Source organism: Melozone crissalis, unplaced genomic scaffold (genome assembly GCF_028551555.1).
Source record: "Melozone crissalis strain CALT ecotype California unplaced genomic scaffold, PUWL_Pcris_2 ptg000057l_1, whole genome shotgun sequence".
NCBI lineage: Eukaryota > Metazoa > Chordata > Aves > Passeriformes > Passerellidae > Melozone > Melozone crissalis.
This window is the reverse complement of record NW_026535835.1, coordinates 8,630,462-8,652,461: the sequence shown is the minus strand read 5'-3', so window position 1 is coordinate 8,652,461 and position 22,000 is coordinate 8,630,462. Positions and strand designations below refer to the sequence as shown.

The window sequence follows — 22,000 nt, the reverse complement described above, 5'->3', positions numbered from 1 at the left end:
ACTGCAAACCCTTCCAGTGACCACAGGGTTAAAATTCCCTTTTTTTACATCATTTACTCTGACTTTGAGATGTTTACCACACACTGGGAATTAAAAGTGTTTTTCTCATCCCTGCAAGTGCCCAATCCAAAGCCCACTGAGGAATATGGAATTTTCTGTGCTGACTTCACTCCAGCTTTGAACTCCAGCCCGTTGGAGAGAATTGGGATCCCTGCCAGGGCACACCTCCAGGGAAAAGAGCTGCTGCATCCACAGGCAGTGGGGCCCTGCAGTGCAAGTGCCTCAAGTTTTCCTCTTCCATCTCATCCTGCATTTTAGAGCAACTCATCTTGGGTTCTCCATGGACACGAGGGCGTGCTGAGAAGTTCCAGAGTGAATTCCACCTAGAAAGGGCTCCCCTGCAAGGAGCTGCCTTGGCAGCACTCAGCTGCTTGCTCACAGGGCAGGATGGCAGCCAGCATCAGGGGCACTGCCTGTGCTCTCCCCTGGCCATTTTTACCACACAGCCTCTCCAAAGACTGCAACTGGACTTTCCCAGAGGCAATGGATTAGAATTAATTTCAGACTAAAACCAAGAGCAAGAGATGATTTTGTCCTCCCCCAGAACAGGCACTGCCTTCCTCCAGCATCCTCTTTGTTCAAAGCACTCCCTGGCTCTGGGCTCTTCCATCTATTCCTGAATCCTTTATTCTGCTGTGAGAACACCAAGTCTGAAATACATTGTTTATTAATTAAATAGCATTACAAAGTAAAATCAAATCAAACAACAAAGCACTATGGGGAACCAGAGGCTGAGATCAGCCACCTGCAAAGCCCTTGAAAGCCTGAAACCAATTTTGTTCTGTGAAATCTCTTGTTTCCATTTCATGAGCCTTTTTCCAGGAGGCAGGAGTAGTGAGCACTATATTTTTTGCAAGAGAGAAATGATGCCTAGCTCCCTAGGACTAATGTCCACAAAGCATCAGGGTTAAGCACAGTAACTAAACACCAACTTTCTCCTACCAGCGTGCCCTGAAGCAGCCAGGCAGCCTTTACATGCTCCTAGAACAAATCCAGCAGCCTGTTGGATGCTTCCATCCTTGCAGACAAACACAAAAATTAATTTCATCAGGTGAAATGAGAGACACAGAATAATGGACACTTCACAGTGTCTATCAGGCATTTTCCTAACAGTGTTTCTGAGGTGGGAAGCTGCTCCCTGGCGCCTGATCTCCCTGGCACAGACGGGTTCCAGTTACATTGTTTGTCATCTGTGGAGTGAAGTGCACCTTCCATTGGTGCTGATGTATGACTGTGTTCCTTCACAGCATGACATCACTTCCAAGCATGTCCCAGTGCCCCGTGGGCTGTATTTCATGGCACAGGGCACAGGCTGTCTCCAGATTCCTGCCTCCAGGCAGCAATGACACAGCTGTGCTGACCAGACAGGAGCAACACAGAGGGAAGAAGTTACTCCACTCAATCCACAAAAAATATGAGATGTCACTGTATTGCTCACCTGATTACTGGCACCTTTCAAGCTAAAGCTGTTAAATTGCATTTGCAATGTTCCTGTGATAACTGTGCCTGCACAGTCAGCCAGGAAACCAAGCTCTGGCTTCCCGGAGTAATCAAGTAATGAAGTTGGAGTAATAAACCTATTTTTCCTCAAAGACATTATTTCTGTTTGAGATGAAATGAAGTCCCAGCACCTAACAGGACCTTTCAGACTTATTTCACTAGCTGGTGATGAACAGAGGGTGGTTTCTGAGTTACAAATGATCCTGTTACCATCCTGCTGGTTATGCTATGAGTAAATTAGTGCAGTTATTGGGTGAGATGTGCGAGAGTAACTCAGGTTAAGGTTCTACAACTTAAGTGCATCTGTCAAGGTGTTTCATAAAATACATGGAGGCAAGAAAACAACATGTACTTGGGATGAATTAAGCATCTTTTGGCAAGAAGAGCATTTTTGTGAGCTTTTGCATGAACATTAATCTCCCAGCCTCCCTTGAGTGCCAGCATAGTCCACATTGACTTAAAACTTCACTGTGTAGCAGGTCTCCTGTCAAGGCCAATGTTGTTAGCCCAAGGGATCCTTTTCAGAAATATCCCATGTGTGCTTGAGAACGCTTTGCAATTTCCATGTGGGAGCAAACTTACCAATGGATTTGGTTTGCAAAGGTGGACAACAGGGAATTATTTGGTTGCAGTCCCAGATGGAATCAAACCTACGGAAGAGCCTCCTTTCACACTAAGAGCTTCAGTTGGTTGTGGAAGAGGAGCAAGCAGGTTTTTAAAGTGATCGAGTGCATCTGTAGCATTCTTTGTTCTCTTCCCCACTCGTGTCCACCTCTTGCTCTGCAGCTCAGGTCTCAAAGTATTTGTAGATCTGGGCCACGTACTGCATGACGCTCTGCCAGTCGGGCCGGTCCGTGTACAGCATCTCGCTGAGCTCCTGCCAGACACAGCACCACGCTCAGGCAGCCCCACACGGCTCCCCTGAGCCCCTCAGCACCTCTGCTCCCACTCCTGAGCCCCTCACAGCCATCAGGACCACTGGGATGATCCAAGTGCAATTCTGAAATCTCTTCATGCATTCTACCTAAAATATTTCTTCCATCTGCAATCAAAGATCAGTTCTCTATACAACTTCATTTAAGCTGATGCTCCTTTGCTTCTGAATCTAGCTCATGAACCCCGTAACAGTTTTCCCTTCATATTAAACTTATATCTCCCTTGTCATATAGTTAATTTTGGAAAAGTTTTTTTGAACAGTTTAACGTCTTTCTGTTTCTTAAAGCACTAAAACAACAGGAAACAAAATGGTGCAACCATTAATGTAATGGTGTGATATGGCAAGTCTGTCCATAAAATTATGAATAATCGGCAGCTGGCATCCAAAAGAAAGACATCATCCATACCATTATCTCAATACTGGATGACCTTCAGCAGCTCCTCCAAATTATATTTATTCTGTGATTCTACAAATTCTTTCTGGAAGTTCTCCTAACAGCATCCTGATGGTGGTGCAGCCCGCCCCAGCCCTGTGTGACACTCTGAGTGCAAGGTCACTGACTGGCCACGTGGCAACAAGGAAAGGTGTTGGAATGGTGTTTGCAGCAAATGTCCCCTTGCTCAAAGGTTACTCACCAGACTGGGTTTGATGCCCACACTTTCAGCAGCTTGAAATGCCAACAGCAGATTTCTCTTCTGTAAAAATAAAGTTCAAAAGGATTAACATCAAAGCACTGCTCCTGAACCTTTCCTTGCATCTGGTTACCCAGTAAGTTTAAATGAGCAGGTGTATTTGAAAACTAAACCCCTGGACTCCATACTTGCCTGCAGACTCTTTTTTGAGTCTCACCCTTTTTTGATCTTATTCACTCACAAGTTCTTTGCCTTTGAACAGCTCATCTACTTCTGCCTGAGTGACACCCTCTGTTTTTGACATATAGATTGTTGTGAAACTGGTTACAACTGGAAAAAGAGCCACTAAAGTTCTGTCTTTACTATGATACCTGGTTTCTGCAGAGGTTTTAATTAATATAAGACATTTTTGCAGATAATATAATTCTTACTGTGATAGATACTGTCTTTGTGTTTATTTGCAGCACTTGCTGGATTTAGCCAACTTGTCACTGTTTCATCACCCAGCAGTCCCTGCATTTCTCTCTGGGAGTTCACTGTTGGTTTCCTTCCCCTTTTCATCCATTCTGTTCACTGTGAATTCTGCAAATGTACAACACAACTTACTTTGTCCTGGCTGTTGAGCTCCTGGTAAGGAATATGTGCAGGCAAATATGTGTGCAGGAGAGCACAGAAGGCCAGCCCATCACTCCAGCTGCTGCTGAAGTTGGTAATATCAATATTCTGTAAGAGAAAACATGAGTCATCCTTGAACAGTGCTACACAACAACAACAAAAATCTTCAAACAACAGTTTTTATGCAGCCATGGAACAAAAACCCCAGAGCTGAGATAAAAATATCTGTGGTGACATTCCCACCACTGTCACCTCCAAAAGGAGAGAGGTGAAGAAAAAAAATTTGCAAGGAAATAGTCTAATAGAGTTGGGAGTTTATATGGACAAATATAAACTTCCTTCCCTTGTTTCTAGACACTTGGATTGTTCTTTGCCAGCCTCTTACTACAAGGCTGCACTCAGGTGCACAGAGCAAGCCCAGTTTCCCTGTTCATGACAGCTGAGGTCCAGAACCATGGGGGTTGCAGTGACTACAGAAACAGAAAATGGTATTTTAAAGTCAGCCCATCTGCAGAGAACTCCTTCAAACCACAGGATACATCCTGGGGATACAGAGTGCACTGGGGGTTCTTCCCTGGGTGCTCTCACGAGGCACAGCTGCAGTTAAAACAGGCCCATGGCCCAGTTCTGCCCCTGTGAACAAAGTGACCTTTCTGATGCTCCTGTCTGCACTGCCTGGCCACACCAGCACCCTCAGGAATTCCCATGGCCAAGTCCTGCAGCTAAAAACAGAGCACTGAACTGCTACAGAGCAAGAGCTGCTGGAGCAGGGGGCTCTGGGACACGGTGGAGCTGCCCCCTCTCCCACACTCCTGCAGGTGTGGAGTCACCTCCAACCCCCCTCAGCAGCCACATCCTCCTCTGTGCTCAGCTGCAGTTCACACTCCCCACCCCTGCATTCTCTTTAGTTAGCTGTTTTCTGGTTTCTTTCAAGACTCCCCCAAAGACATTTTACTGCATCTCTCATGCAACAGCTGATGCAGACACTAAAACCCAGACAGGAATTATTTCAGCATGTGCTCCTTGCTCCTGATACCTCACTGATTAGTTATCCAACCTGGACCTGGTCCAGTCAGACAGGATTTCCAGTTAGTAATAAATGTCCATAACCAAACATGACTCAAATTGAAGCAGTAGTGAATATCTCAGGTTAAAATACTTTGTAATAAATCTACAACTCTAATGGGCTCAGAAAGCAGCTGACATCCCCACGCTGCCCCAGCCACCACGTTGTAGGGCTCTATTAACATCTGTCAGTGGAGACAATACAAAAATGAGGCACTGCCTGAACACTGTCACAAGAAAAAAAAAATTGCTTTGAAAGCTGCCTTGGCATTGCCTATTCCATAAAGTTGCAACTTTTTAGTTGTAAGTCCAACTTTGTGTGTATGGAATTGGCTGAGCTAGATTATTCTGCTTTCTTGAAGTTTCAGACAAACAAGTTCCTTTCTATTTATCAATCTGCAGTTAGTGGGAAAGGAGTGACTGCCAAGTTACAGAAGTGTTTTTACTGAGGCCAATATGTTTTATCAGCAAATAGCTTATCAGCAAATGCCAATATTCTCATTTTATACTGTAGGATGGAAATGGAAAATGGAGGTTGTTCCTCCTCTTTCCCAAAGGCCGTGGAAACAGGAACAAACAGAGCCTTAGTTATGCAACAGGACCAGACAAAAAGGGAAAGCTTGTTTGTGTAGGAACGTTGTATCCATCCTCGTTTTCATGATGCTACTATGTGAGATACAAAACTGCTCCTTCACACTGTATTTCACTATCCCAAAATCAGTTTAATAATTTTACTTACCTTTGCAATTTTAAACACACCTAAAGCTCTTCTCCTTTTCCCAAATCACAATATCTACACATAAGAAGTGCTCATGTCTACCAAAACTAGGTTCAATAATCCTCACTTCCCCAACAGCATTGTCCAGCCAGTCATGCTCAGTAACTTTTGGATCTAAGTCTTACAAACAAGTAAAAGTTCAAGGATGGGATTCTGCTGACCATGTTTGAACCACAGATGAAATCTGCTGCAAAGTGGTTTGCCACAGTCAATGGCCAAAACGAACTCAATTCTGAATTTTTGTCCTAAATGCAACCCCAAAATGAACATTCAAAGGTTCAGCTCAACAGTTCAGTTCACAATACAATAAAAAATACTCAAGGCCACCTAGTTCCATTTTTACACCTAACAACAATCAATGAATTTTGGTTTCTTTTCTCTAAACAAATGCATTTCCATTTCATACACAGTACAAACTCCTCTCCTTGGCACTTCATCTTGGCTTCTGTGTTAGATACTTTTCAGTTTGGGATATAAGGACATGGTAAATGAAAAGTGATCTGTGTTTTGCTACACTGCAGCTTTATTTGTAGTACCTCCCCACTCCACCACCCCAAGAGGAATTAAGTCAAAATAGAGACAACTCTGATTTCTCGGAAGATCTCTGGCTGCCCTGAAGCCATTAAAAAAATAAAAAAAAAGGAAAACAATTTAGGGAATGAACACCTCGGAAACTATTCCCTTCTCTTGATTATTTTGGCAGCAGAGCCTGTCTCAGTCTTGCTGCCACACCTCTCTCCCTATTCAGTCCCTGAATATATGGGAGCTATTTGTGTCCATGCTGGTTGTTAATGCACAACGCCAAGCTGCATTTCTATGTCCCGTTTCTAGGTTCTGCTCACAGCAGAACCCTCATCCCAAGCTCTGAAAAACTGCATGTGGCTTCTCATGAGACACCCAGAAAGGATGGCAACACTCTGAGCCATCAGAATGAGTGCAGGGAGAAATGGGAAAATGGAGCAGGGATTCAGATCAAACTGAGCTGCAGCATTTATCAAGAAAGGAGGAAAAATTTGCTGTCAAATGGTCACAGCACATCCTGTGGTCAGTGGCAGCCCAGGCTCTGTCCTCAGCACTCCTGCAGGGTCACCAATCAGTAGAAACACTAAATTCTCTTCAAGCTCACAAGTGAACTCCTCTACATCACTGGGATTGTTCAGACACTGGGATCTGGAGGCACACCAGAGGGCACAGCTATCAAAGTACCAAAGTGCCCAGAAGGACCTATTTTTACGAACATTAAAGCAAAGTTTGAAAAAAGAGAAATATCCAGGCAATGCTATTTGGATAACAAATGTACAATCTAGGATATCAGTGTCAGGTTAAGCCTAAAAGACACAAACCACCTGGAAGTGATTGACCTTAGCCCCCCATTCCAGGAACAGGACCTTTCCTGCAGATAACAGAGCCCTGCTAAAGACACCCAGGGAAATCTGTGTGATCTGTTCTCACTAAAAACAATTCTTTGTTTGTCTGAGGAAAAAACCACCACCCCATTAGATTTCACTCGATCTTTGACTCCAAGCAAAAAGCAACAATGACATCATGCACTCCTCAGTACAGTCTGAGTAGGTTAAAATCCTGATACCAGATATTCCCACTATGCACGTGTTACTGTGCCCACAGCAATGGCTCTGAGTCATAATTTTCTCCCTGAGAGCCAGAATTATCAATTACAGACATGAATCAGCTTGAAGCTAGCCTGGAATCTGAGGAAGAAGGCCTGCAAGAAATACAAGCTGAGCATCATTATTCCATCCAGCATCCCTTCCTGCCTCTCCCAAGTTATTGGGATGGAATGGCACACAAGGAACCTGCCAGAGTGGCTGATCATGGAGGTTCAGCCCATGCAGGATATAAAATTAAATACCTGAAAATAAATCTACTGAGTAAATAGATTCAATTTATTGAATCTATTCAATTGCCTTGTTTTTAATAGCAGCTTCCCTCAAGTGGCTCATCACTACCCAGGCCCCCACAGCTCCTCCTGAACAGCTCATTGTTTTTATTGGATATATTTAAACACAGGTCTGAACAGAAGCCACAGCTCTGCACATCTGAACTCTGACCTTTCTAAAGCAAAATGGATCAAGGTACTCAACAGGCAACTTCCAAAGAGGACTCAAACCTACCCATGTTTAACAACAGCTGCACAAAACTGCAGCTCTAATTTGATTTATTACACCCTAACTGGCTGGGCCAGGTTAACAGGGTTCAGCCAAAGAGGTTTTATTCAGAGCAATCTTCAGGCTCTCACTGGGCAAGTTTTGAACAGTTCCTAAGAAGCAACATGAAGAAAGGATGGACCCTTTCAGCCTTCCAAACAAACAAAACACTCCAGTTCATCTGAAATGCTCCAGCAAAGATATGAAACATCTGGGCAATCTACTGGAACTATGGGTGAATGAGAAGTGTGGTCAGGTCCAGTTAACAGGGATGAAAGGCACGAATGCCTGAAATTAAAGGCTGCCTGGATTCTTCTGTAATTGCAGGGTACACCCAGATGACAAGTGCACACAGCTATTTTCAATGGGGAGCTGCAAGTCTGAAGTGATTTGTACATCACATTTAGTCCATCTACTACCAGGAAGCTTTCTCAATGCTCTCACCAATCTTTTTCTCTTAAATGGAATCCAAAATGAAGTAATGCCTTGTGATTAAAAGAAATCAAACCAGCAATGTATTGCACAGAGATTAAGTGGGTAGCCAGGGCTGGGAAGGAAGCCAGGTGACCTCCTATCCTCCAGCCTGTATTAATATCCCTGCTTCAAATGGCCCAGCCAACTGCAGTCTCCATAAGAAATGCTTTAAATTTCTTTAAAATGTTGTGTTTTTATCTCATAATCCATATTTCTAATGCTTCTCTCAGCATGTCAGTTAGCCATGTATCTTATTGCTGATTACATATGCATGGAAGAGCAGAGCTCAGATCACAAAATGCTCTCTGAAAATACAGTTAAATCATGTCATAGCAGCACTATGAACTGAAAAGGAACTGATGCCAGCTCTTTAAAAGTCATGCCATTTACTGCATTTCTTTTTATAAAGAATCCCTGCTTCCCATCACATTTTTAGGTTCTGTTTGCTCCTTTCTCCACTGCTGCCACAGGTGCTGCTTTGGGTTTACCATTCATCATTTTCTTCAGTAAGTGTGAATTAATGAGCCCTTTAGCAAAGACAAGATATTAGAGGATCTATGGCTGCATTTTTTTTTTTTTTGCAAAAGCATCAAACACCAATTTGCTATAGAATTCACATAGAGAAGAGACATTTAAATAGAGGAAATTTAAAATTTTTAAAAGGATATTATGCATCCTACACAAAGATGTTTCAGCTCCCAACTATTTCCATCTCAAAAACCAGAGAAGACACCAAAAAGTCAGGCAGATCCAATTTTCTTATATCAACTTTCCTACCCATGTCAGACTGGCAAGAATAGGTGGAATGATGCTGTCTAAAATTCTGTGTTTACAACAAGCTCATCTGGACAAGAGTTGTCCTACAGACATTGTTCAGAGTAAATTCTAAAGCCATTCTAAAACAATTCTGCACTCGTCAAACTCAGCTTTTTGCTCCTGTGGTTCAGGACATCTTCAAGGCAGCTTAGTTCTGATACTGTGGTTACAAGGGAGAGGTGGGGCTGAAATGGCTGAAGTTTTCATGACAATAAAAAATGAAAGTTGTAGCAAATGGGAGACAGCTAAGGTAATAAAGTCATTATGTAGCCTCCTATTTCCTTTGCTTGCAAGGCAAGATTCTACTGACACTGAAACCATCCCTGCAGCCATGCAGTGAGCATCCAACCTACCCAAGGAGCCAAATAGCTCTGTTGGTGCCTTTTACTGCTCCTTTTGTTTGCATTTTTATACATAAAGAGTGACTTTTTATAAAGAAAACAAGTTCTAATGAACACAGGCTAGAGTAGCTGCTGGCACAGCAGTGGATGAATTTGAAGCTTTCCTAGCAAATAATCTGAGTTGTTTTGAATGCAAATAACCCCATGACAGCATCCTCATTACTAAAAGTCACCTACTTCAAAGGTCTCACTAAAGGTTAGTAAAGTTACAGGGGTTTGTACATATTCCTCAGTTTGGGTCTTAATTTATTGCTATGCACAAGAGAGACAGAAAATGTATAAAACCAAGTTCACAAGGAGCTGGTTGGTTGTTAAACACAGAGGACCAAATGAGAGCTGGTCTAGGCAGAAGCAATTTTATGGATGTGTCTGGGTCATTTCAGAGATGAGGTAATGGTGCAAAGAGGTATTTATCAAGTGTGAGTGGTATTTCTGTAATTTCCACCAGTCACGCTCCGTGAGAAGGCAGAGCAGGAGTCACTTCTGTCTGCAGAGGTAGATTACACACCAAAAGCAGGGACTAAGGAGCTCTCCCTCTTGTAATAATCCAATTAGACATTGATCAGTCCTGGGTTTTGCTCTGCAGGTCTCTTTTCAGCCTGAATTCCCCTTGTTATGCTCCCTTGCTGAAAGGCAACTCCCTGCTTGCCACACAGCTGCCACTTCCATCAGCTTCCCCAGCAGCTCCAACAAATGACACCAGGGCTGAATGGCACAGGGGAGAAACAGACTGGGCTGGGTCCCCTCATTCCCAAGGCTGCAGCAGTGAGGATGCAGCAGCACAGCTCAGGGACCACACAGATACTCTGGGGAAGAGGGGAGGGAGAGAGGAGGGGAGGAATTAGCTCCACTCTGTGTCCAAGACAGCAGCACAGCTACTTCCTGCCTGGAGCCCTGGTGCAGAATTGCTAATGACCACACTGCCTGCTCCCACAGCTCTTTCTAATTATCTGTATTGAGAATTCAGAGATTAGGCATGCCCTGGAATTCCTGGGTGGAGGGGCAGGCTGCAGACTGCAGCAGGCTCAGGGTGGAGGATGGAAACAAGGTGGGCAGAGGTCCCACCAGCAAAGGTCACTGGTGGACCAGCAGCAGGGCCCAGCTCCCTCCCAGTTCAATTCCCAGTTTGGAGCTGTTCCAGCTGGTGACCAATCAATTCAGTGTTTTCACTGATTGTCAGTGCATCCAGGCAACACAAGGGAAGTGTCTTGGACTTTGGGATGGACAGAATGTAAATGCTATTTTTAAAATGACCCAGCAGGATAGAAAGCTACGCTTGAGAGAGCTGCATTTATTTTATCCCTCCAATCAAGAGACTTGTGTTTGTTTAAAGCATAAAGCCCTCTGTGTGAAAAAAGGTAGAGCTTGGCTCAAGTTATTTGGTTCCACTGGGGAAGCACATTTGTGCACTGGCATTTTTGAGAAGGGGTGATTACATTTGTAATCAACCTGGTTATTCCTCACATGCCATGATTTGGCTACTGCATTTTAATTCCAGACACCAATCCTGAGTGCGCATCTGGTGATTAAGAAACCACTGGGTCCTCTCCTGTATTTCCTCAGGACAAGGCACAGCTGTGCTGGGATTCTCAAGACTTTAAAACTAAGCTCCATCATATATGTGTCAAAGGAAGTGTTTGAACAAGCCAAGTCCCAGATATTACATTCTGACCAGGTTCAGAGGGTCATCCTGGGTTTTGTCCCATTTAGCTCTAATTCTGGTGAAGAATCAACTCTGCTGGAACTGCCAGCCTGAGTACCAACCCTGAGGACTGTGGTAATATTTATATTTTATATATTTTTTTAAATTTTTTTTTACATTATTTACACAGCTCTGCAGTCCCAGATGATGCCAGTGAGGTAAAGTGCTCAGCTGACAATTAGAAAAGATTAATGCTTCAGTAGACAGAAAATGCCAACTACTCACACTAATGACATACAAAGAAGTAACAGACTTCCTGTTTCTAAAAATAGCCCTTATTTTCCAGAATAAAGAAGAAGAAACTTTCAAACACGGATGTGTTAAAAGTACAACTGGCCATGAAGGAGCTTTGGGATGTCCTATAAAACAGATCCTCACAAAGTGCAGCCCCAGGAATGCACCTGGTTGATGCATCAGCAGTCCAAAAATGCCATCCCGGCACTGTGTCCCAGCAGAGTCCCTCTCCCAAAGGAGAATGATCCCATGACTATCTCACCAAAGGGAATATGTCATGTCCATCTTTGTGCATCTTTGGGTCACACTTAATCCATGCTGGATCTCATCCAGTCAGCAAAACAGGCAAAAAAAGCATCAGAAAGAGCAGGGACTAACAGCATGGCATAGGGCTTGAGAACAAGGAGGATTTGGAGGAAATACTGCCTAGCATGACGAGAAAAGAAATGCAAATTCCTGTGAGAAAAAGAAAGCCACAAATTCGTAAACAAAAAGCTGGTATTAGTCTGAGTTTAAATTGAACACAAAGGATAAAGAGCTTTATATTACATCCAATGCCAAACCACCAGCAGAGCAGTCTCTTGCTATGATTACTTGACAAACAGCAAATACTGCAACAGCTTTATTTTTCTCCCTAAGCTTTTGTATCTCTGCTCCATGAAGAGCTGCCTTGATCCACAGCTGATGCACTGACACTGCCATAGGGAGGTGATTCCATTGAAAACACAGACCAAGAATACATGAAATACAAACATTTCCAGAGGTACAGCTGCCATTTCCCTTTATCACTTCTAGGACATTCCCTGTCTGCTCCTATTTAGCATTTTTCTGTTTAAAACAACCATAGAGCTTTACTGTAGGAGATGGTGGATCTTCAACAAGTGGTGGGTGTAAAATAGGTCCTGTTAAACCCAACATCACTTGGAACAAAGAATAACCATGAAAATGTATTGGAGGAAAGAGCCACTCTCAGATCCTCTTTTCCTCTGGGCCACAGGAAGGGTGTGTAGTGGTTGAAAAGAGCATGAAAATAGTTCCATATTCATTAACATGGTGGCAGTTCCTTCTCCTCTCTGGAGAGAGCATGTGTGGCAGAAACAATAATCCTCAATTCTAATGATCATGGGTTAAGTGCCTCTTAAAGTTCTGTGTTTTCACAATACATCTGTGAATAGCAAGAGAGTTTAATCTAGAGAGGTTTGGCCCCTTGACAAATGGTCTCCACAGAGAGCAAAGAGAATCAGGGCACTTAAATGACACCACAGTCACTAATGACATGATTATGGGAGGTGATAATGCAACAAGAATGACTCTCAGCAGCTTCCAGGAGTTCCAGCTCACAGGAACCCAGCCTGTTAGAAAAGAGGCACCCAGTTCCTGCTTCACAATGCTGCTAGGATGTATCATTTTTTAAATAGATGGAAAAAAGCCACAAGACAACAGAGAAAAAGCTATTTTAACACAAATAGCTTACTCTCAGCAGGCTTTGTGGTTTAAAGTATTTGTGGTAAATGAGTTTCAGAGCCACAAAAGCATTTCTCAAGCCTGGTCACCTCATGGCCCTACATTACACACCATGATGTCAACGAAACTTGGAGAGGCAGAAGGAACACAGAATTGTATATCTGGCAGCACAGAGCCTGTGCCACTGCACAGTTCCTATAGGGAACCATACACTAGATTTGGTTTTCAAGGTGGAGATTTTCCACCAGAGTTTTGCACAAAGACAGAGAATCCAAAGCCTGATTTCACCACAATTCTTGCTCCTACTGAGATTTGTTGCACCTCCCCTGCATAGTTATTCAGAATCAATGGCCAAAATGCCACATAGCATTCATCTGGACACTAAAACATGACAATTGAAATAACATGATCTATCGTGTTACAGTTTATGCAATCCCATTTTCATATGCTTTCCTCCTAGTCCTTAAACTGAACTCCCACTTTATTTTCACTCCAGCGATTCTGTTTTCATGTTCTCAATATTTTTTCTCAGTATGCATATCTTTCTGATATCAAATCACTGTTTAAATAAGGATCTTAGAATTGACATAGCCAATTACAGAAACATAGATGCTTTCATGCTTCCCTTCAGTTACTGTAAACTCATGCAATTTCTTTTTTTAAAAAGCAAACAAAACCCTCCAGGCCACTGCTAATTTGTGTTGCACTTCCCCCAACTCCCCTTGGTGTCCCTGGTTTATTTTATGAGATTGCCTCCTGGGGAACATGCTGAAGTTCAAGGCCAGGGAATGTTCCCACTGTAGTCCATGCAAGGAGAGTTTGTGGCTGGACTTGATCTTAAACTAAATTAAACTAAGTGAGTCTATATTTGCCAGGAGCAGGATGAAAATTTCTATCTGTAGTATAAGTTTTGTATGAATTAAAGCATTTAAAAAGTAGAATCCTGTGTGCTGGTCCCTAGGTCTCATCCCCAGATACCTTTCTAGGTCACTCATCCAGCTTTCCTCAGGGATTCTGGGACATGGGGAGTAGCTGCTACTGAGAATATCAAATATTCTAATCCATTTTGCCCATACTGCTTAATGAAATCATAATTTAAACAGAAAGGAATCCCCTCTTCCCCCCAAGCTCAGATGAGGAATTGCTATCACACATTTTGCCACCAAAAAGAGAAGTTGGGCAGCCAAGCAGCAAGTTTTTAATGCTCTCATTCTGCTGTGTCACGGGAAAAGAGTTTGCAACCCAACTTCCCCCTGGTTCTGGCTCCATGTGAGGAATGACAGGACAGATCAGCCTGGAATTTGCACAGATGATGCCTCACAGACAGGGCTGTTATCTCTGGAAAAGAAGTCACCAGGGCTCTGCTCTGAGGAGCTCATTACCTCATCCCACCCTTGCAGAGGCTGAGGCAGGAAGGAGGATGACGTTCTTCACTCCATTTCTTGTACTCAAGAATGATAAAAACTCCCTGTGGAGCTCAACATCAGCCTTACCATGGGAGTGCAAGGGGCTGGGAAAAGCAAGTTCAGGATGAGTTAGTGAATGCACAGCAGAGAGTGCAATGGGAATGAGAGGCTGAAGAAGAATGTCCAAGAGAGAATTCCTCTAAACAAAGCAGTGAAGATAGAGTAGTAAAATTCTCACCATAAATCAATATTGTGATTGTGCTTTGGTTCTTCTGACTTTAATATCTACCCTGAGATCTCACACAGGCCTCTAGATTTGCAAAGCCACATCCTTTTTTCTAAAATCAGTATATTTAGTTCAACTTGGGTGTAAATCAGAGAAAGAAACCTACAGGCTGATGCTCAGAGAACACTTCTAACAGTGAAAAGGGCAACACTGCCAGGAGAATCTGATTGAGGAGGATGGAAACAGCCCATAAAAGTAAACATGCAAAAATCAACATACAATATTATTCACATTTCTTTGAAGTGACTGCTTACTGCATACTTTAGAAATGTGATTTAAGTAAAAAGGTACCTACTCTCTTACCTGGTAACCTTCAGTCTTCTTTTGGCACCATTTCAACAAAGCATTCCTCTTGGAACCCCCATACTCCCGGGCCAGGGCTGCCAGGGGGTCCTTCCTCTCCACACTAAACCAGGGAAGAAGAGAGAAGACAATAAATACTCTTGAAATCTCTTAAATTTTTAATTTTTTCATCTCTTTAATATCTGTATGACAAAGAATGGCAGCACAGAACATGAACATAAACCAAACTGAATTAGGTTTTGGAGCTTGCAGTAAGTGTTTTCCTTTACACAAGGTGGTGTCACTGCACATGAAGAGCTGAAAAAACAGAACCTGTGGATAGGCAGTGGTGTGTGTTAACCAAATACTTCTGTTATTATTGTCATCAGCTTTACTACAATTATCAAGTAATCTCTTTATTTTATATATAGAAAACTAGGATTTAGATGTAAAATGGAAAAAAAATGCTTAAAGAATCTGCAACAGTAAATTCACACCCAGCTGAGGTGCTGCAAAACAAATTCTTGAATAAAATGAAAAGTGTGAAAGCTGAGGACATTTAAAGGCCAGCAATCAAAACACCCCCATTGTCTCCACTCTACAGCTTCTACTGGTGGAAATAACAGTGGAGATCAGAGGAAAATATATGTTTTTTTCTCAAGAGTGAAGAAAATTATGTGTCCAATTTCCTTCAACCCTCAGAGCCTCAGGCTTTTAGCTCACCACAACATGGAAAATGACAGTAAGATAAAGAGGGCTGACCACATGTACACATGATGGAATTCTTGTGCACAACTCAGTGGCTCCTGAAAGCTTGCTATGCTCATTTCCCTTTTTAAAGATCATTACAATCTGAATTTTCATATCTGGATCTAACAGAGCCTGGTAATTCCCAAACACCAGCCAGCAGAGTCTGCTCTGGAGACAAGAGATCCTCCAGATTAAAACATACAGATTAAATCCTCCAGATTAAAACATTTATCTTGGTTCCAGGTAATGCTGTTGGGCTGCCCTGTTTTTCCCAGGAAATTGAGCTGATACCTGAGTTTGCTTTGGGGTTTCAAGCAGCTGGGGGTGGAGGAAAGCATCCTGCTGCTGAAGGCCATGGGGGGTTTGCTCAGGGACTCCAGGGAGGGGCTTTTGCGGAGGTAATGGTCTGGTTTCAGCTCTTCATTCCTCCCCTTCAGAAGGTCTGTGGGAATTCACAAAAAGCTGTCAAGTTTGCAGATTGAAGAATTTGATTAATCACTGTCCTGCCACCCCAGCACACAATATGCAGTCTGTTGTTTTGATTCTAAACAAATGTACTCATTTGTTCATTAAACACACATGGGGCTAGGAAACCTTGAGCAGATTAGAGGTGACCACAGCAAGGAATGGCTTTGATGATTTCAACAGTACAGGCTGCCTGGTTTCCTGTGATTGATACTCCTGCTGGGGGGTAGGGGCCTCAGGTGAATAAAGGGAAATACCAACATCTACAGCCTCCAAGGTTCAAAAGCTGAGCACAGATATCTTCACCAGATGACTGAGCAGCCCTAGTACAAGGATTTCTTTTCTGCCATTAGGAGACTTGAAGCAAGAAAGCCTCTTGTGTCCTGAACACAGCCAGGGAAAGGCACTTCTCACTCCTCATGATGTCTGACATAACTTGGAGAAGGCTCAATATATTCACAGCAGATGCATCTGTATTTTTCTTACACATATTATGTAATTTATATAATGTATTTGTTATATATATATAGTTATATAGTCAAAAGAAAATCACTGCACATCAATATATATAAAATAATAAAATAATAAAAACAAATAATAAAAATAAAAAGTAAAAAATAAATAATAAATAATAAATAATAAATAATAAATAATAAAAAGTGATGTAACAAGCCAGGACTGCACATCATGTTATCAGAAATTACTGGATGTGGAGCTCAACTTTTCCATCTCTTTTTCAGTTCCATCCCTATGATTATTACCAATTAATGCCAATCACTGAGGTGTGAATTCCTTCTTATCTCAGCTTCAGCTCCCTATAACTTATTTCTGGGTGCTTGAAAGTCCAGATGGAGCCAGGAAATCTCTGACTCTCAAAGATCACAGCCAAAACCAGCTCTGGGTGAAGTAATCCATGCTCCTCTCCAACTATGTAACATTTGGGTCACATTAGGGACATCACAGAACCCTGCTGTGACACTGGTCAGATGGAATCAGCCAGAAGATTTTTATTATGGAGACTACTTCACTCTGAATTTCCTTGGGGATAATTTCTGATTCAGTGTTGTTTGCATAGGATCAACTGCCTTCTAGGATTATTTAGATTGGAACCAGAGCTGTTACAACTTTACAGTGAGTAAGCCTTTGCTATGGATTATTGGAACTAAATTAAATCCAGGTACAAAGAGAAGCTGTAAATATAGGAACTTGCTAGATAAGCAACCATAAATTTTTACCATACAATGGCTTATAAAATATCTGTTGATTTTAACAGATTTTCACAGAACTATCTATGGGTAATAACAGAAATTATCCATTGCCCAGAGTGGGATATTTATTTTTAAGGACTGGCATCATATTTCATAGCTGATAGATTATTTCACTCTACAGTAAACTGGTAGAGATTAAAAAGGTCTTACATTGTGTTTGGGATCTACACACTCATGCAAGACTTCCTGGAAACCAAGTGATACAAGTAAATAAACCCTGTCCATTTCCCTAGACAGAAGCAGACACTTCTGCTTGCTTAGCCATGCTCTAATTTCTCTTCTGTATTAGCAAACTATTGCAGAAAATCCAGTCTAGCCATCAAGAACTTGTGACTGATTGTTGGGGCTTTTTTTGTCCCTTCCTGCAGTTTCACTACAGGAATATAACATTTCATCTTAAAAATTCAAGAATCTGTTGTTACTAACTTTGATTAAAATGCAACAATTACATTCAGGACCAGATAATCAAAATAAAGGGCCTAGAGAAACTGAGAAACAAACACTGGTAGGAAAGAATATTAAATGACAAGAGAACAAAAGCAAAGTGTGAAATGAAAACAAACTCATCTCTTGAGAGCTCTCAAAACAAACTATTTCCAGCCCAAATATGACTGCTCCTAAAACAGTCACATCAGTATCTGAAATGTTTGATGTATTTCAAATGAAGCTCAATTTAAAAACAAATAAACCCTCAGAAGACAGTGCTTTGGGCTAATTCCAGAGACATACATGTTGAACAAAATCCAGCCCTCTCCAGTTCCACAGTGTGGATTAGAGAGGTGCCATGGATCCTTCAGAACAAAGAAGGGGAGTTTGTGTTGGCAAACCACAATAAATCAGCTATTTTTTAGTTATGATCAAGATGGGAATAGAAGCACAACAAAATTAATAAACTCTGTAAAACAAAGATATTGGAGGCACTTTCCAGGTTTCCTTTGACCATGTAAGAAGAGGAAAAATGGCTCAGGCTGAGGCCAACAGTTAATAACAAGTTTAGTTAACAGAAAGAGGCAGTGTCTGTGCATTGATCACAACTTACCTGCCAGAGGGAGGTCTGACAGGTCTGCATGTCTGGCAATGCCCTTGCTGGCTGGCTTGGCATTGTTGTACACAGAATGTCTCTGTCAAACAAAGGTGCAAAAGGTAACCGAAGAAGTATTGGCCATCATGCTTACATAGGTGAGCAAAAAGAAGTTGTTTCTGCTATTTTAAGAGCACAAAGCATGTAGAAGGATACAGAAACCTTTCAGCAGTATCAGCTGCACCTAGATTTGGGTGAGTAACTGTGAAAAATAGAAGGACAAAGCGACAATACTTTATCTGGTAATACATTGGCTCCTGAACTACTTCACACTTCTATTTGTATGATTTTTCTCTTGCCAAACACAATTTAGAGTCACAAACCAAAAGTAAGGATGTCTGTTCTCAGCCTGATTCAGCTCTCAACACTCTGAGTCATATGTCAGGAGGATTCCTGTCTCTGCAGCCCCAGCAGCAGTTTTCAAGGAACACCTCACCATCATCAGGCATTAATACAAATTCCCAGACCTCACTGGATAACTGGGAGCACACATCTTGGAAACTTCAATCCCTTGTGTCCCAGCTCATGTGCCAGCTCCCTAGTTCAGTGTGATGTTTCTTCTATCTCACTCCCAATAACTGAAACCTCTTTTCTGGTCCATGGTGATAAAAGCTCAGAACTTCCAGAGTTCACATCCGTCCACCAAGACCTCTAAGCTCAAGTCCAGACAAACTCACTTTGATCCTTTTTGTTAGGACCACAGCATTTGATGTCCCACAGCAAACAAACAGATGAGTTTCCCCTTCCCCTGTCAGCAGATGCTGGAGCCAGCACTGTGTCCACCTCTTTTCAATCTCCAAGGACAGAAGAGCTCCTTGTACCTGCATTGGGGAAACAGCAGCTGCTGGGGCTGTCCTCACTGGAATTCCACTGAGAGGGCTCCTGGGCACCTTGTGAACTGGGATATTTTGTCCACTGCTACCTGCAAGGAAAAACCATAGAAACATCTGGATTTCAAACCCAACTATCAGTCTCTTGTCAGATCAGGGAACCACTGTGTAGTGACATTCTCTATTTATGCACCACTGACAGAAAACACCCATCCAGAAGCAAGAAGCAGATCCTGCACACTGCTAGAATTTTTTTTTACTCAATGTCCAAATACCTGAGCATCCCAAGTCAAAGGACTTTATCAGTGACTTCACAGTGGCTGCAGACTCCGGAGGCGTGGGAGATGCTCTGCTGAGGCAGACCCCCTGCCAGCGGCTGGCTGTGTCTGACTCCACAGAATCCACCTCTTCAGCTGCCAGCCTGCAAGGCACAAACCAGGCAAAGTCAGGGCCAGCAGAAAGTGCAAGCACAGATTAAAGTTCTTCATTGATAGGGAGGTAAATCCAACAATGAGCAGGTTTTATTGCATTGCCCAGAACATGGACCTCTCTTAGAATATTCAGGTACTTTTTTTGCAGCGCCTGGGAAACACTAAATCACTGAGTCTAACAAACTTTTCTGCATTGTTAACCATTTCATCCCCATTCCCAAGCCTCACACAGGAAGGAGGATTTTCATAAGAAAAAAAAAGGCAGTTTGATGAGACTTCTAATAATTACCAATAATTGCCTGAAGATGGGCTTTCAATAGAGCACAGGTGCCAAGGGGCTGCTGTGGCTCTCAGTTTATAGTGAGGAAATAACCAAAAGGCAAATACACTTCAGAGTAAAAACTCAACACTTAAAACTTATCAACAGAGAACCCTCAATCACAATTCATAAGCACTTATACAGGGAATAAACTCTTAAATGCTTCATCCTAGCAGACACAGGAAGGCCAAAATCCAATGGCTAGAATGAAGACAGACAAAGCAAATAGAAAATGTTTCATATTTTAACAGGAAGGATAAAGAAGTTATTCCTTTGAAAAGAAATTCTGAAGTCAAGATCAGGGGCTGGACTTACAGGAGTTCATACAGGAAGGCCCAGAGCTGTGTTAAACATCAAATATAATCCCACAGTGAAAGCTGCTTCCAGTCAAGTATTTTACATGATATTGCTCAGTGACTTACCTGTATTTCTCAGGTAGACTTGGAGTGCAATTATCTAGTTTTAGTTTAGGAAAGCTGCAAGCAAATAAAGTCTAGCAATGTGAAAAGAGATTATTTGTCCCTCTCCTACCTGCTCAGAACCTGCACATCAGCTGCTGAGCAGCAGGTCCTGAGCTGTCACCACTCCTCCCTGTATTTACAGTGTTTGATACACACCAAGAGCTCCATGAACACAAAACCAGAAATTATTTCATAAGGTTCCTGGAGGACTCCATCCAGAAAGTGCCTGTGGGGCTGAACAACTTCTGTGAGCCAAAAATAGAAGTCAGAGCCTTTCCCTTTAGCCATCAGAAAATGAAAAAGGCTAAAGGGTGTCAGTGAATAAGAGAATAAGAGTGACTCAAGTTTCTATTTCTGGCAGGGCTTAAGGAGGTGCTGTCTTTAAGCAGACTTTGCTATTTCTTTAATTCATTGAAGCTCCTTGTGTGCCAGGGGAGCCTGCAGAGGCAGATGGCTGGAGAAAAAGCCATTTCAGTTCCATTCTCCTTTAATCCAATAAGGAGGAAAGGCAGATTGGATGAGATTCACAGAGCTCTGAGGGAGCCAGTGTTTTGCTAGCCTTAAGATCCAGCCTTGACTTCTTGTTCTGTGGTTCATAAAGGATGAACAACAAATCAGCACGTGACAGCATCTGCACCTGAGCTACACAAACCACAAAAGCTAAAAGAGCCCTGCAAAGTGTGGAGGAAGGACAAATTTCTGCCTCAAGACCCCAAACCACCCAGTGCAATCTATTTCACTTTCAGTCTGGCCTTTGACTGCAGAAGGATGCAAACTAGACCAGCCCCTGTGCCACAGAAGAGACAATTGAGAATTTAGGAGCCATTATTCTGTCATTAGGATTCAAGTGCTGCAGTTACAACCAGTTTCCTTTTTTTTTTTTAGGATGTTTCCTGTAATCTTCCATCTGTATATTTGTAATAGGCAGACTGAAACAACCTCCTTGATTAAACACAATCACAAGAGAAAACCTAGGCCTCCCTTGCTGCAAACCTTGGCATAAAAGAACAACAGTCCTGAGAGCCACTTGCTTCAATTAAAACAACACATGCCAGCCAACAAGCAATGGAGAGATGAAACTGGTGAGCACTTAACCTTAAAAAGAAAAATCGGTATGATAGGGGGATGCACATGTGTGTACAGAGATGGGCTTCTTAAGAGAGAAGCAGAACAACAAGAGCTTAACTTGCAGTAGCTAATTCAGGAGGACAGCAGAGAGCACAAACTAGAAAGATTAATGATCAGCCACAACTTCAAACCCAAAATGACTCCTCCTCATGCACAGAATTTCTTCAGCTTAGCACATCCTAGGCCATCCAAGAGACTACACAAGTTCTGCTACAAAAATGAGGGATCTGAACAAAATGTCACCAAGTGCAGTATGCTTTCCTGGAAACAGGAATGAATGAATGGCTCACACAGATAAATGCTGCACGTGCAGCTGGCTGAAGTGGAGCAGCTCCAGGAGGAAGCAGAGCACTGGAGCCACAAAGGAATTAAAACGTGCAGTCCCTTTCACAAAACCACTGCTGAGTTTCATTCATTCACTGGTGAGAGAAATAGATGCAGAGAGCTTTT

At 42.5% G+C, this 22,000-nt stretch overlaps 1 protein-coding gene across 2 annotated transcripts in view; it reads right to left on the bottom strand.

Moving 5' to 3' along the window:
- Window positions 1-291: 291 nt before the first annotated feature.
- Window positions 292-22,000, bottom strand: part of SPECC1 (sperm antigen with calponin homology and coiled-coil domains 1) — a 71,113-nt gene continuing 49,404 nt past the window's right edge. For both annotated transcript variants that reach the window (XM_054287311.1, XM_054287312.1), the window contains 8 exons: window positions 19,487-19,632; window positions 19,203-19,303; window positions 18,340-18,421; window positions 15,859-16,009; window positions 14,839-14,941; window positions 3,736-3,852; window positions 3,133-3,192; window positions 292-2,437 (listed from right to left, as the gene is read on the bottom strand). In XM_054287311.1, the coding sequence (XP_054143286.1) occupies window positions 2,348-2,437; window positions 3,133-3,192; window positions 3,736-3,852; window positions 14,839-14,941; window positions 15,859-16,009; window positions 18,340-18,421; window positions 19,203-19,303; window positions 19,487-19,632 (850 nt within the window). In that variant the 3' untranslated portion in view covers window positions 292-2,347. The remainder of the gene's footprint in view (window positions 2,438-3,132; window positions 3,193-3,735; window positions 3,853-14,838; window positions 14,942-15,858; window positions 16,010-18,339; window positions 18,422-19,202; window positions 19,304-19,486; window positions 19,633-22,000) is intronic.